This window comes from Megascapheus bottae, chromosome 6 (genome assembly GCF_031878675.1).
Source record: "Megascapheus bottae isolate mThoBot1 chromosome 6, mThoBot2.hap1, whole genome shotgun sequence".
In the NCBI taxonomy this organism is placed as follows: Eukaryota; Metazoa; Chordata; class Mammalia; order Rodentia; family Geomyidae; genus Megascapheus; species Megascapheus bottae.
In genome coordinates this window covers 51,587,746-51,603,520 of record NC_143514.1, presented here as the reverse complement: position 1 = coordinate 51,603,520, position 15,775 = coordinate 51,587,746, and the positions used below count along the sequence as shown (strand labels likewise).

Below are 15,775 nucleotides of genomic sequence, written 5' to 3'. Positions count from 1 at the left end.
GTTTACTAACAACAACAAAGCTAATAAGATTTTGACTTTGTGGCAGATTGGGAGGAATTATCATCTCAAAAATTACTGAGTATGTCAGGTATAAGTGGCTCGCTCATTCCTATAATCCTAGCTGAGAATTAAGGACTGCAGTTCAAAGCCAGCTGGAGTAGGAAAATCCATGAGACTCTTATCTCCAATTAACTAACAAAATGCCCCATAAATAGAGTTATGGCTTGACCTCACAATTGCTTTTGTGTATTTATCCACTAGCCTTGCTACTTTTACTCAATTCTTATCAGTTTTTGTTGGAGCTACAAAGAAATAAGCTACTGAATAGTTTATATAAGACTATACAATGATTTCTCTTCTTCCTTTCAAATCTGTATGTTTTCTTCCTTGTTTTATAGTACTAGTTAGGAATAAGCACTGAACAGAAGTTGGAGTGAACATCCTTGCCTCATTTCCAATCTTAGAGTGAAAGTATTCTACCCACAGCTTTTAACACAGATTCTTTCTATCAAATTAGGATATTTTTCTTTATTTACAGTTTTCTGAATTTATTTGCTAAAAAAAATTTAGTGAAGATTCATGTGACTGTGTATGTGAAGTTCACCAATACACTAGATATGTAAGCAAACACATTTTACTACTTCTAAACATTTTTTGTGGTCCTGTAAGACTGAATCTCCACCATTTCTTGTCAATTTGACAAGAAATGTTGTTATGTCTCAAGTTATACTTTTGTTTTTTACTGGATTGTACATTCATTGGACACATATAGCTTTATAGTCTTCTGTGTATTTGGAATTATATACCTATATTATATAGTCTTCTGTTTCTGTTGTCACTTGCCAAATGTGTTGCATATCAGTAGTTTGTTCCTTCTTGTCTGGGGTAGTATTTGATTGTACATATATCATACTTTGTCATTTACCAGGTGTTAAGCATTTGGGCTCTCATTTTTGTCTATTATGAATAGAACTCATACACACTCAAGTTCAAATCTATGTGAAAACATAGGCTTCTGTCCTCTTTGGTAGGTACCTAGCACTTGGAATTGTATGTTAAATGTATATATAATTTCTAATAAACTGATACTACTTTCCAAAGTGACTTTAACGTTTTGTATTTCATGTGACTAATCATTGCTCTTGTAAGTTCCTCAACCATTTGTGTTTTCACATTTTGTTAATAATTCAATTACAGTGATTTAATTCCAATATGGTATCATCCATATCTTAGAAAAAATGGATCATGATGTCTTATCTTTTGCAGTGTATTAATAGCTTTATTGAGATATAACACTGTATCACATAATATTGTTTCCTTTTTTACCCTGCACTATCCAAATGATCTGTACTGATGGACCCTTTTCCATTTCTTGCATCTATAATTTTTGTCTTTTCCTTAATTTTTTTCTTGATCAATTTAGCAAGAAAGTTATCAAATTGATCTTTTCAAAAAGAAAAGTTTCCAATCACTTCTCTCTTTTTATTTCATTGATTTCTTAACTTTGTATTATTTCATTTAGATTTAATTTTGTCTTCTTTTCCTTCCTTAAGGTAGAAAATAGATCACTGATATTGATCCTCCTTTTCTAATATATGCACTCCCCCTTAAATAATTAAGGATATTTTTCAGCACTGGTGGCTAAAGCTTATAATTATAGCAACTCAGGAGAATGAGATCTGAGAACTGTGGTTCGAAGGCAAGTATGTGAGATTATTTCCAATAGACTACCAAAAATCTGGAAATAGAGCTGTACGTCAAGTGGCAGAGCACTAGCCTTGAGCAAAAAAACTCAGGGAGAGCGCCCAACCCCAGAATTCAAGCCCCAAGAACTGGTGCATCAAAAAATAATAATTAAGGTTATAACATAATTTTTCATATTCTATAACATATTTAACATAAATTTCCATACTTTTTTCATTTTCATTCTGTTAAAATGCTTTTATTTTTGTTTTATGTCCTTTAACTAATGGATTGTTTTAATGAAGCTGTTAATTTCAAATGTTAAGAGGTTTTGAGGTATTGTTCTGTTATTAAATAAGAAAGTAAAACCATTTAAGTGTAATTATGAAGTGGTGTTTCTATCAGCCTTTGTTTTATATGTTTTGAATTGTTATGTTCATATAGATTTAGGGCGGTTGTACCTTTTTGGCAAGCTAACCTTTTGGTTATTATAAATCATCCGTGACCTGGGCCAGGAGTTTGGCCTAGTGGTAGAGTTGCTTGCCTAGCATGCACAAAGACCCTGGTTCAATTCCTTGGTACCACATACATAGAAAAAGCTGGAAGTGGTGGTGTGGCTCAAGTGGTAGAGCACTAGCCTTGAAAAAGCCCAAGGAGAGTGCTCAGTCATGGAGTTTAAGCTCCAGAACTGGCATAAATAAGTAAGTAAGTAAGTAAGTAATAAGTAAGTAAATAAATAAATAAATAAATAAAATATCTGTGGCCTTTTCTCACTTATTTAACTTACTTACATGTAAATTGTGATTCTAGGACTTGAACCCAGGGCTTTGTGAATGCTAGAGAAATGTTCTATCACAGTGCTACATCCTCACCCCTTACTAGCGTATTCTTGTGTTTGTGTTTACACAGCAAAACACTCTGAAGGATATATTAACCTGTTATTGTCACTTGGAACATATTTCTTATAAGGAGCATCTACTTGAATCTTACTGTTAAAACTAATTTTGTCTACCAGTAGGTAGCTTTATACCTATAATCCTAGCTCCTCAGGGGGCTGATATGTGATATCTGATATCACAGTTTAAAGCCAGCTAGGGCAGGAAAAGTCCATGAGATTCTTTTCTGTAATTAAATATCAAGAAAGCAGGAAAGGGAGCTGTGGCTCAAGTGGCAGAGCGCATAGGCCCTGACTTTAGCCTTAGGACTGGAAAAACCAAAAAAACAACTAATTTTGAAGTTGAGAACTGGTAGCTCATGATTATACGCCTATAACAAAGCCAGCCTAGGCAGAAGTTTTTGAGGCCCCTTCTCAATAGATAGCTGGGTATTATGGCATATACCTGTCATCCCAGCTATGTAGGAGGCTCAGATTAGAAAGAATGCTGTTTCAAACCAGCTTGAACAAAACAGCCCACAAGACTCATTTCAATGGAAGAGAGCTAGTTGTGGGAGTATCAATCTGTTATCCTAGCTACAACAGGAAGCCTAAAATAGGTAGATTGTGATGCAGATATGTGCATCTAGGCAGGAAGTCCAACCTTATGTTAAAAACAAAAAAGTGCACATAACAGAGCACCTTAACTACTCTAGTACTGTACTGCCGCCCCCCCCAAAAGAATTAATTTTGACAATTTCTTCCTTTTAGTGTACAAACAATTTACATTTACATTTACTGTAAAGCAATTTATGTGGTTTTGTATTCATGCCATCTTTTCATTTTCTTCTAATTTTAGTTTACTTCCAATCTGGTTTCTTTTTGTGCTCTTGTTGTTACACCTTTTACTTCAGTGTTAAAAACTCCACATTGCTTGTTACTATTTTTCCTTTAAAATATTATTTTAATAAAATGAAAAATATAAGGAAATGTGTTTTTCCTTAATTACATATTCACCATTACTGCATTCTTCCTCCTTACGTGTAGATCAACTGTAACCTTTTCCTTTTTCCTAAAGAACTTCCTTTAGTATTTTTGTTGATGTGAAGGTTTACTGGCACTAAAATCAATTTGTTTCTCTAAAACAACCCTCATTCATCTTTGATTTTGAAAGATTAATTCTCATTGGATATCAGATTTTAATTTGTCATTTAAAAATTTGGGCATTTTAAAATGTCATTTCATTGTTTCCTAGTTTGCATTGTTTCTGATGAGAAATTTAAAATTTTTTGTTTGGTTTCCTATGTGTAATGCCTCTGGACAGAATGCAAGACCATAACAAAATTAAATGATTTCCTTCTTTAGAGTTCTGAATTAATACTACCTGCAAACAAGAGCAAGGTACTCTCCTGTGATCCTAGTACTTGGGATGCTGAGTCAGGGGGCTGCATATTTGCGGCCAGCCTGGGCTACAAGGCAACACTTCCTCTCAAAAAATAAAACAAAATAGTAACCCTTTCGTACAACTATGTAAAGATAATGAAGATACAATTTTGAAAACCAACAACAAAGCAACACCTTGAAAACAGTTTATCCTGTCAACTACTTGCTTCCAAGATGAAAGAAAATTCCCAGAGCAGTCACTATTCATGGGTAGGAGCCATAGTCCTTCCATTTCAATAATTTAGAATCAAAACTGACAGCATCAGAACTTGCCAACCAGTAATTGTCTAGTGTCTATGAGTCCTCCCTCATATTACTAGGTAAGTGTATTCCTAGGTGCTTCAAACACATTCCTAAACTTCTTTTTTTCTCTCTATTTAAGATAGAGACCATTTCATAACTTTGTTTTAACCTGTAAAAACTATTTTTCTTTTACTACTTTCAAAGCTGTTCTTTCCATCTGTTTAGTCTTTGCCTGTGTTATTTGTACAAGACTCTATATGTTTAGAAGGGCAATGGACTCCCTCCATCCTTACCTCAAGCTACTGAGTCTAACCACCATCAAAAGCAACATTATCCAGGACCTTATAGGGGAAGATATGTAAAGACTGTCTGAATCTGTCTGCCCTAAGATAGGTTAACAAAGTAATTTAAATAGCATAAGATGACCCTGAAGCTACTCAAGGTATGCCTCTGTTTTCCCATGTGTATATTATATAAAGAAAGTACTTTCTCAAGGGAAAAAGTTAATGCTTGTTGAATGCCTACTAAATGCCAGACATTACATAAGGCGTTTGGCAAACTTTTTTCTGCAAAGGGTCAAACAGGAGATATTTCAAATTTTGTGAATATTTTTGTTGTTGTTGCATTTATGTATTAATGTCAATATAGTGTAAAAGCAATACAATATCTAACCAGATGGATATGTGTCCTGGTAAAACACTACTGATAAAACAGAGAGCAGGATTTAGATATTCACAACAACCAGTCCTTATACTATATTACTTGCTTTATATTAGGTGAAGCCATGTAAAATTGCTAATATGAATGTATTTCTATATCTTTTAAAAATGGCAATCTTCAGAATAGTCTTTGAAACATGTGTTAACACTGCCTTCATTTTATAGATAAACAAATTTACATTTTTCTACAACTTATTTTTTTAGGGTTCTAGTTTTTTTAAAGAATTTATTAACATTGATTTTTACATCATATTTCAAATGACATGTTCAACAAACAAGTGTTCAAGCCATTTTGGAATATCAATGAAATTGTATTGACCTGCTTACATGGGATCACAAAATTGTTACAATTCAATAAACAATATAGGTTTTCTCTTTTCTAAATCTCTGAATTCTACCTGCTACCGAAGAAATGCTTAGTTGGGATATTTATTTACTTAGCCAGTACCAAAGGCTGAACTCAGGGTCAAATGCTTGCTCACTAATTTTTTGCCTAGGTTAGCCACAAAACAGAATCATACAGATTTCTTCTTCTTAAGTCGTTGGGATTGCAGGTGTAAGACACTATTCTTGCCCCCAATATTTTTTTCTTTGCTATTAAAAATGTGTGTGTTTATGTCTGTGTGTAGTTTTGCCTAGTTTTCTTTTTATCTACTAGAAAGGTTGAATGATAGTTTTGCTCATGTCATCTCATATTGTCAGGGTGAAAATTTAATACGTTACTTTCTGACTCCTAACAGACCTCTGATGCTAAAATTTGTAAGTTCTCAAAATCTGAGTTAGGATCCCTTTATGACAAAACTACAGAAGACCACTGGTTATATTAAAAGAAAAAGGCAAACAACCAAAATGTTTTTAATACAGAGATTACTTTACCTCCATTTTATAATTACTAAATCCCACAATTAATAAATACTTGTTTATATATTATAATAATGCCTCTAAACACAATTCAGTGTTGAAGTTACTTCCACTCTCTGAAAGCTAACAGCATCTTTGTTAAAGTGTAAACTGGAATTTTGCCTATTTATAACTCACTGTCGCAGCATGAAACCATTTCCCTACTTGTGAAGTCCTATATACCTACTTCTGTGATGAAAGAGTAAAAAGGAAATGAAAGGAGTTATTGACGATTTATATAGTATTTCATAACCTCATTAGAATGCAAAAAGCAAAGAAACATTTAACTGTGATTAGACAAAACAACATATATATAAATAAATGCTGATTTTACAGAGTATCCTGAAAATGTCAGAACACTAGTCTATGAGGTTTGTAAGAGACTGTAAGATTAAACATGAATTTAACTATAACTCTAATTGTCCTGTTTTTGTCAAGGGTTAATAAGTACTACAGTAATCATTTGCTCATTTATTCCAGAAACAAATATTTTCTGTGCTACTGCAAAGTATTTCTCAAGTAGCATAAAATGAAAATGTTTTAATATAGCTCTTTATTACCTTTACTTTTTTAAAGAAAGCTTCCTGGGTATATAATTTTCATGCCACAATATTTAATATTCCATTTAATAACTCAGCAAATTTAGTGGTTCATAACTTTTATCAGTTTAGGAACATTTTTACCACTCTAAATTCATTAATTTCTTGATTATGGTATTTTTATAAATTCATCCAAGCCACTGTACTGGTATCTGAAGCTACTGTACATTCAAAGCCCACACACATTTCTGCAACTGAGGAAGAAAAAAAATGCAAAATTAACTTCACTTTTAATGACCTTTAAAACCAATCCTCTACTCTGGCACTGAGAAATGAATGTTCAGGTGCTTTCACTGAAATTTAAACCATTCTAAGTATTAAGTTATGGCACATTGTCTTGGAAAGAAATTAATTATATTTTTGTTGGTAACACATTTCAGGCTGTTTACACAGCTGACATTTCTCAGCTGTACTCAATTCATGCCCTAAGCTGTGAGGACTATCCTGTTTTGTAGCAGATGCCTCCACTGGAGTGATTTCTGTAAGTATAAAAACACCACAGCCTGCAACAATATAGATTACAAGCACCAGTTTTGCAAGTTTTTTAATAGTCCTAATGAAAGAAAGTTTTATGACATTTACTTGGCTAGAATCTTTTTAAAATACCATAGTTAAGCCTTTATCTCCCCCTTCTCCCTCAATCTCAAACACTGGAGCTAGTGGATCTGCTCTTGCACAAGTTAAAAGCAGTCTGTCCCTAAACATCTTTATTGTAACAAATCATGAGGCTAAAAGCAACATCCTGCCAATGTGGCAACATTTGCTCTGGGGAAATATGGGCAGGCAACACTTCACAGGTTGTGGAACAAGGTGTAAATATAAATAATGAGGCAAAGCCATCGGCCTTTTAATGGGAATTCCTTTCCCTCTACTACTTGCTGTCATTTAGTTATAGCATCATTTAGCATTATGTTCCTAGTTACTGTTGGTTTCACCTGCTTTCCGTATTTTCATATAATAATGAAATAGCATTACAACTACTTGTTGAAAAGGTAAATGTAAAAAAAAAAAAAAAGCAAAATGTTACAAAAATCTTTAAACCATAGACTCATAAAAAGTCTGCCAAAATTAATTAACACCTAAAATTCAGAAGACATTTGTTGCAGAAAAAATGATTATATTTTAGGGATGGGAGTTTGGCCTAGTAGTAGAGTGCTTGCCTAGCATGCACCAAAGCCAGGGTTCAATTCCTCGGTACCACATACATAGAAAAAAGCCAGAAGTGGTGCTGAGGCTCAAGTGGTAGAGCTCTAGCCTTGAGAAAGTCTGAGGACAGTGCTCAGGCCCTGAGCTCAAGCTCAGGACTGGCAAAAAAAAAAAAAAAAGAAAAGAAAGGGAGGGAGGGTGGGTTATATTTTAATTTTTCTTTTTCTGGTCAATTTTCTTTCATTGTTTTTGTTGTTAGACAGGGACTCAGGGTCTCTTGCTTGTTTTATTGGCTTTTTTTTTTTTTTAACCATGCTGCTGGTGTTCTCCACTTGAACAAACTTCAGTCCTGTTTTTGCTGAGTATTATAGAGATGGACGGGGGAGCAAAGGGGGGGGCTTGGACTCAGGACTTCATTCTCTCGCATGAGCTCAACTTCTGGCTTTTTTGGATCAAGGTTCAAAGCCAGCCCAGGCACAAAAGGACCTGAGACTCTTATCTCCAATTAATCTCTAGAAAATGGGAAGTGGGGCTTGGCTCAAGGATAGGCTGGTAGCCTTGAGATAAAGAGCTCATGGACAGTGCCCAGGCTGAGTTCAAGCCCCTTGACCCATTCAAATTTTTTTTTTAAAAAAGTCTTTCAGATTTGACTGCCCAATGTGGCTTCAAATCAGAATCCTCCAATTTCAGTCTTCAAGTAGCTACAGTTATGGTATGAGCCATTGGCACACTACTAACTGAATTTTTTTTATTGCTTTTGAAAGTGCACCTAATCCTGGGCATCTACCCAGAACATCACAAGCCAGAATAACATAAAGACATTTGCACATCCCTGTTCATTCCTGCACTGTTTACAATGGAGGAACAAAGGGCAAAAGTGGTACTTACTAGTCACTATGCTGAAAATGAACTATACAACTTGTAGATGAGGACAGTCAGGAAAAACTGGTAGAAAGGGAGAGAAAGGGTGATATTGTCCAAAAACAAATGCACTCATGGGCCAGGAGTGTGGCCTAGAGGTAGAGTGCTTGCCTAGCACTCATGAAGCCCTGGGTTAGATTCTTTATTACCACATACACAGAAAAAGCCAGTAGAGTATTACCAGTAGAGCTCGAGGAATATACCCAGGCCCTGAGTTTAAGCCCCAATACTGCCCCTCGCAAAAGAAAAGAAATATACTTACCAGGGCTGAGAGCATAGCCTACGGACAGAATGCTCGCCTAACGTGTATAAAGCCCTGGGTCCTATTCCTGAGTACCACATACACAGAAAATGCCAGCAGTGGTGCTGTGGCTCAAGTGGCAGAACTCTAGCATTGAACCAAAAGTGTTCAAAAATAGTACCCAGAACTGGCAAAACAAATTTTAAAAAAGAAATGTACTCATGACCTGCCTATGTAACCACCACTCTGCACATCACTTTTATACTAACCAAAAGAAAAAAGAAAAATGAAAAGGTGAGGAAGTTGCACTTGATAAGCCTATGTTAGTGTGGTTCGTACACTTGTGGGTTCCAAACCATTTTGCCCAAACTCAAGCACTGGAGCTAAATCTTCTCTGAAGCCACTGTAATCCCACATTGATAGATCTTTTATATGATCTTATTATAGCCTTCTTAAATTAGAAAATCATTCACTTTAACTATTTTACCGGGCCAGGAGCATGGCATAGTGGTAGTGTACACTCAAAGCATGTACAAAAGCCTTGGGTTTGATTCCCTGGAACTATGTAAAAAGAAAAAGCCAAAAGTGGCTCTATGGCTCAAGTGGTGGACTGTTAGCGTTACACAAAAAGTGTCCAAGGACAGTGCCCAGGCCCTGAGTTCAAGCCCTAGGACTGGCAAAAACAAAATATTTTATCAAGAAAATTTTCAGACATATAGTCCCAACACAAGCATCCCAGAAATTCAACTATTACCAACAGGTGGCTGCCCTGAATTACCTATATCTTCACCACACCACACCAGTTAATTTGTAGCCAATTTCTGAGTAGTTTCATATACTTAAACTAGTCAATTTTTGCCTAGGGTCTTGTTTGAGTTATCTCAGTTCAAAATATTGACTGACTCCCATTTGTTTACTGTATACTGTGAAAAGGTTGTGAAAATATATTATCATTTATCTTCATAACAAATGATGCATGTCAGCTAAATCTTGGAGGATTTTAGTGATGCTCTCAAATCTACTTTCTATTATCAATTTCTCTCACTCTCTCTCTCTCTCTCTCTCTCTCTCTCTCTATATATATATATATATATACATATATATATATTTACATTTATAGCTAGTGTGAGGCTTGAACTCTGGGCCTGGGTGCTGTCCCTGAGCTCTTCAGCTCAAGACTACCGCCCTACCCCTTGAGCCACAGTCACTTTCAGTTTTCTAGTGATTAACTGGAGATAAAGAGTCTCATGGACTTTAGTGCCAGGCTGGCTTTGAACCTTGATCCTCAGATCTCAGCCTCCTGAGTAGCTAGGATTTCAGGTGTGAGTCACCACGCCTGGCTATAATGTTATCTCGTGTAATAAGTTCCCAGACTATGTAGGGTGAAAACATTTAAATTTCTTTGTGTATCCTTAGGTTGGCAGCTGATAATGATTTATGAACAAGTCTCTTATTTATGACAAGAAATGCATTCACTACCTTATATTTGTAACTGTAACCCCTCGATATATCCCCTTGACAATAAAATTAAATGTGCAAAAAGAACCACACTACTCCCTCCCAAAATATTCAACAACTATATCTCAGCAGTGGCCAGCCAACAAATAATTCTAATGATAGATTATAATATTAATATGAAATGTATTCAGAAATAAATGCAACTATCTTTATAAATACATTTTTACATGGAAAAGTTAATTTAAAAAATTATAAGAGTTGGAGCTGGGAGTTGGCCTAGTGGTAGAGTATTTATCTAGCATGCAGAAACACCCAGGTTCAATTCCTCAGTACCACCTACATAGAAAAGGCCAGAAGTGGTGCTGTATCTCAAGTGGTAGAGGCATTAGGCCTTGAGAAAGCCCAAGAACAGTGCTCAGGTCCTGAGTTCAAGCCCCAAGATGGAGGGGGGAGGGAGGAGAAAGAGGAAGAGGGGAGGAGAAAGAGGGGGAGGAGGGGGGGAGGAGGAGGGGGGGAAGAGGAGGATTAGAAAAATCTGATAAAATAAAGATAATCTTTTCTTTCAATCTTTCTATGATAGTAAAATTTATGGATCTATTTAAACATAGGATTTTTGGTTATTCTAGAGTTTGAGCTCAGTGCCTTTCTAGTACTCGAGTGATTGTGCTCTGCCTCCAGATCCACCTACCATTTGGCTTTTAAATATTGTTTGGCTAGAGTCTTGTAGTTTTTTGCCCTTGGCTAGCCCTCAAGCTGGAATCCTCACACCTTCTATGTGTTTATTAAAATTACAGTCATAAGTCACCATTTCCATTTTTGCCTATACTTGCCTTGAACTGTGATTGTATCAGTCCCCTTAGTAGCTTCAATTACAATTATTTTTTTTTCTAAAGCACTAGTAGAACATAGAAAATGTAGTTTTAAAAAATTATATTTAGGGGGCTGGGCCGGCCGAGCCGGCTGGAAACGCGCTGCCGGGTGCAGGGAGCGCCGTGCGCGCCCCGCTCCCGCGTGGAACCCACAGTGGTACCCCAGGAGCGCCGGCCCATCCGCACCCCTTCCAGGCCGGCTCTGCACAGCTTTGCCTACGACTGGCAGCTTCCAGGAGCAGCATTTGCCTGCTGTCCTGCTGAAACTAGTTCTGATGGCTGGGAATAAAGGGAGAGGACGTGCTGCTTATACTTTTAATATTGAGGCTGTTGGATTTGGCCGAGGTGAAAAGCTACCTAATGTAGTTTTGAAACCACCCCCACTATTTCCTGATACAGATTATAAGCCAGTACCACTGAAAACAGGAGAAGATGAAGATTATATGATGGCTTTGAAACAGGAATTAAGAGAAACAGTGAAGAGAATGCCTTATTTTATTGAAACACCTGAAGAAAAACAAAATATTGAAAGGTATAGTAAAAGATACAGGAAGGTATACAAAGAAGAATGGATACCAGATTGGAGAAGGCTCCCAAGAGAAATGTTGCCAAGGAAACACTACAAAAAAGGCTGGAAATCCAAAAAGGCAGAAGATCCAGGCAAAGGGGCTTCACTCAATGCTGTTGATGTGCTGAAAAAAATAGAGGAATTGGAAAAGAGAGGTGATGGTGAGCGATCAGATGAGGAAAATGAAGAGGAAGAAGGAAACAAAGAGAAAAATAAAGAATGGGATGATGATGATGATGATGATGATGATCAGGAGGAATATGATGAAGAAGAGCAAGAGGAGGAAAATGACTACATTGATACCTACTTTGATAATGGAGATGATTTTGGTGCAGACAGTGATGACAACATGGATGAAGTAACCTATTAGCCAAGAAACCTCTCAACATTTTGGTACAGTTTCTTAGCATTTGGAACTTGATGTCTGTTTTATTTCTGATAAGGAATGACTTACCTATCTTATTTGTATTCCTGTTTTATGTGACAAATGTTATCAAAACATGCAGAATTGCTGTTTATGCTCTTGTTACCTTCTAGGCTGGCATTCTGACATTCCCTCTCACCACCTCTGCCATCTTTCATTAGGTATGCTAGTGCATTGTTAGTTTTTAGCATGTCTAAATCTATGCATACTTGAACAAACCCATTCTTAAGTGATATTTTTTTGTAAAATTACTAGTCAGAATGGATTTCTACTAATTCAGCACACAGAGCACTTTAAAAACACAGAAACTAGAAATTTATTTGTTTATTTATTTTTTTGCCAGTCTTGGGCTTGGACTCAGGGCCTGAGCACTGTCCTTGGACTTTCTCAAGGCTAGAGCTCTACCACTTGAGCCTCAGCACCATTTCCAGCTTTTTTCTATGTATGTAGTACTGAGGAATCGAACCTGGGTCTTTGTGCATGCTAGGCAAGCACTCTACCACTAGGCCAAACTCCTGGCCCCTTGAAATTTATTTTTTTACTTTTATGTGGGATGTTCTATACTACTACAATGGATAAACTTACTAAGCTCTTCCAGGTACACACTTAGGAAATGAAAGGTTTTGTGACCAAAAAAAACACTCATGGAACCATATTCAGCCTGAGATAAACAATTTTACAATTAACATCTCAGCGAGCACAGAGGCTGACACATACAGTGAATATTAGAAATACTTGACTTTGGAGACAGCGTTGGGTCCTACTATGTATGAGTTCACAGTCTTACTGTAGTAAGCTTGACATCTGCAAAATGTTGGGCTTATAACAGGTTAGACTATGTGTGTGGATTGGAAAGTACTGGTTGTAAAGTATTATTGTAAAGTATGAACTTAACAGAAGAACATTTGCATGTGAACTTGGTATAGAGGCCCATGCTATGTTTCACAGGATTCACTGATTATGTAACAATAAAGAATAACCTCTGGTTGTTTTGAAGTAAATATTGATCTTTTGTTTAAGTTACAATCTAGGTTCCCTGCCATTTTATATTTTGGGGGGAAAATCAGACACTGCAGCCTCCAAAGAGTTTAAAATACCAAAGATTTTCAGGGAAGTTCATATAGTCACGGAAGTTTGTTATATGCTTCAAAAATGATTTGCTGATATTACCAAAAGAAAGTTAACTTTACTTTTGCCTTTGGAAGGTTACTCTCTAACTTGAGAATTTGGAATTCTTCATTATCTTTCTACCTATAATACAAAATTCAACCTTGAAACTGCTTGGTTATTTCTGTGCCTTAGTTTCTCCATTTGTAAACAATTTCCTATAAAAATAGTTTAAATGCTAACTAGATTACACACACACACACACACACACACACTTGAAAGGTAACACATTTTGAGAAATAAATGTTTTCCTCATAAAGTGTGTTTACTGATTTTTTTCCCCATCTTTCTATCTCCCATCTATTTGTGGAGAAAATTTGTATTGTCCTAGTTTTATAATGCTCAGGAAAAAAAATCACTTTCAATGCAATATACTTCCTCAAATAATTCAAGGTGGGTGTGAGAACCCATCTTGTTCAGTGGCTTTAATGATTGTACTTGTGACTGACTTCAAGCTATATTTAAGATTTTACATGGAAACCTGATTGTCTTATTTAAAGTTGCAATATGTTAGAGACCTCACATAGAGTTTCCCATAAATAAAAAATTGTCATTTGGGAAACAAAAAAACAACAACAAAAAATTATATGTAGGGCTGGGAGTTTGGCCTAGTGGTAGAGTGCTTGCACAAAGACCCAGCCAGGTTTGATTCCTTGGTACCACATACATAGAAAAACACTGGAAGTGGTGCTATGGCTCAAGTGGTAGAGCTCTAGCCTTGAGAAAGTCCAAGGAGAGTGCTCAGGCCTTGAGCTCAAGCCCAGCACTGGCAATAATAATAATAATAATAATAATAATAATAATAATAATAATAAAAAAACAAGATCTGAGGATTGTGGTCCAAAGCTCAGGCAGGGACGTTCATGAGACTCTTATCTCCAATTAAGCACCAAAAAGCTAAAAGTGAAGCTGTGGCTCAAGTAGCAGAACACATAACATTGAGCAAAAGAAGCTTAGGGACAACTCCTAGGGGTCCTGAGTTCAAGACCCAGTACTGACACATGCATGTGCAAGCACACACACACACACTCACACACGGACAAACACACACACAACATGATTAGGGTGATTTTTAAATATCCATAATTGAGGGTTTAAAAAAATATTTCATTAGGAATATCTGAATATAGTCTACTCATCAAGGGAAAATTTAAATCAAATCTAGCAGCTGAATGTTCCTGAGACTGACATTGAAACATTACCAACAAAATATTGTTCCTGGGTGTCCCCTAAAGCAATGGAAAGGCCCGGGGCAACACACACACAATATATCAAGCAACCAGTGCAGAGCCTAGGGGAGAAGATATGGGCAGAGTCCAATTAAAGAACTCCACTGAACTCCTCTGAGTCCTCTCTCAGGACTGAAACCTTCACTACTTCTTTCATGGCTCTCCTCCTAATTTCAAATAAACTTATCTTAGTTTATCTTAAAAAAAAAAAAGGAATTGATGCATTTGGTTTAAAACATCTATAAGTGAATTTAAATTATTACACTTCTTTTCAAATTATTAGATTTGAAGTATTTTTACAATGGAATATTCAAAGTGTTTGACTCTACTTGATATTAAAGCCAATTAGACTGCAAGGAACAAATACAGAAGAGAATTTAAAACTGAAAACTTACTGAGTCATCTGTGGCAGAGGCTGGCCAACCTTCCCATAACTGATGGCGAACAGGTATACTTGTAAGGTCATATACATTTCTTTTTACCTACAAAAAAGAATGTAATTAGAAAAAGGCTTCCAAAAGAGTTATGATAGTTTCAAGTTAGTTTATGTGACAATGTATCAATATATTTTCTTCTAAATTCAAAACAAGAATTTGGAACAACAAAAACAACTCATATCTAAGAAATTCTGTAAAAGCAAAACTAACCCAAATTTAAGAGAATTTCAATGAAGGATAAATGAAATAATAGTTCAATAAAAATCCTATCTTTTTTTTTTTTGAAGGTGGAGATATGTGCCTTTATTAGGTGCACAGGTTACTTGAGGGGGATGAAGGGAAATGAGCGGGTGGCTCCAAAGCCAGGACGGCCGTGCTTCACGGACTTGTAGGTGATGGAGAACTTGCTCGAATAGTGGCTGATCATCTCAGGCTTGATTTCCACCTGGTTGAATGTCTTGCCATTGTAGACACCAACCATGTTTCCCATCATCTCCAGCAATATGATCATGTCTTGCAGTTGTGTCTTCGCCACTCCTGGCTTCTTCATGGGTGGTGCCTCCTTCTTGGCCTTGCTCAGGCGCTTCAGCAGCGAATGCTGCTTTCTGCGCAGACGCCAGTTGAGCCGTTGCCGATGCCAGGCACTGTATAGCTGTATCAGCTGCTCATAGGACATGTCCAGCAGCTGGTCGAGGTCCACGCTGTGGTAGGTGAATTTGCAGGTCTGCTTCTTCTTCAGCTCCACTTCCACCATCTTGCCGGCCAGTACTGGGAAAAGCTAAAAATCCTTTCTTGATTCTTTTCATAGCTACAGACTAACTTATACTTGTAGTACTAGCTACTCAGAAAGCTAC

General features: G+C 36.5%; 1 protein-coding gene and 2 pseudogenes across 1 annotated transcript in view; 1 reads left to right on the top strand and 2 right to left on the bottom strand.

The window, feature by feature from the left end:
• Faf1 (Fas associated factor 1) overlaps nucleotides 1-15,775 on the bottom strand; it is a 286,921-nt gene that overhangs the window by 141,840 nt on the left and 129,306 nt on the right. The window contains exon 8 of the mRNA XM_090334872.1: nucleotides 14,880-14,966. Coding sequence (XP_090190998.1) covers nucleotides 14,880-14,966 — 87 coding nt within the window. The remainder of the gene's footprint in view (nucleotides 1-14,879; nucleotides 14,967-15,775) is intronic.
• On the top strand, nucleotides 11,372-12,034 carry LOC150061846 (DNA-directed RNA polymerase III subunit RPC7 pseudogene; annotated as a pseudogene).
• On the bottom strand, nucleotides 15,215-15,675 carry LOC150061845 (small ribosomal subunit protein uS19 pseudogene; annotated as a pseudogene).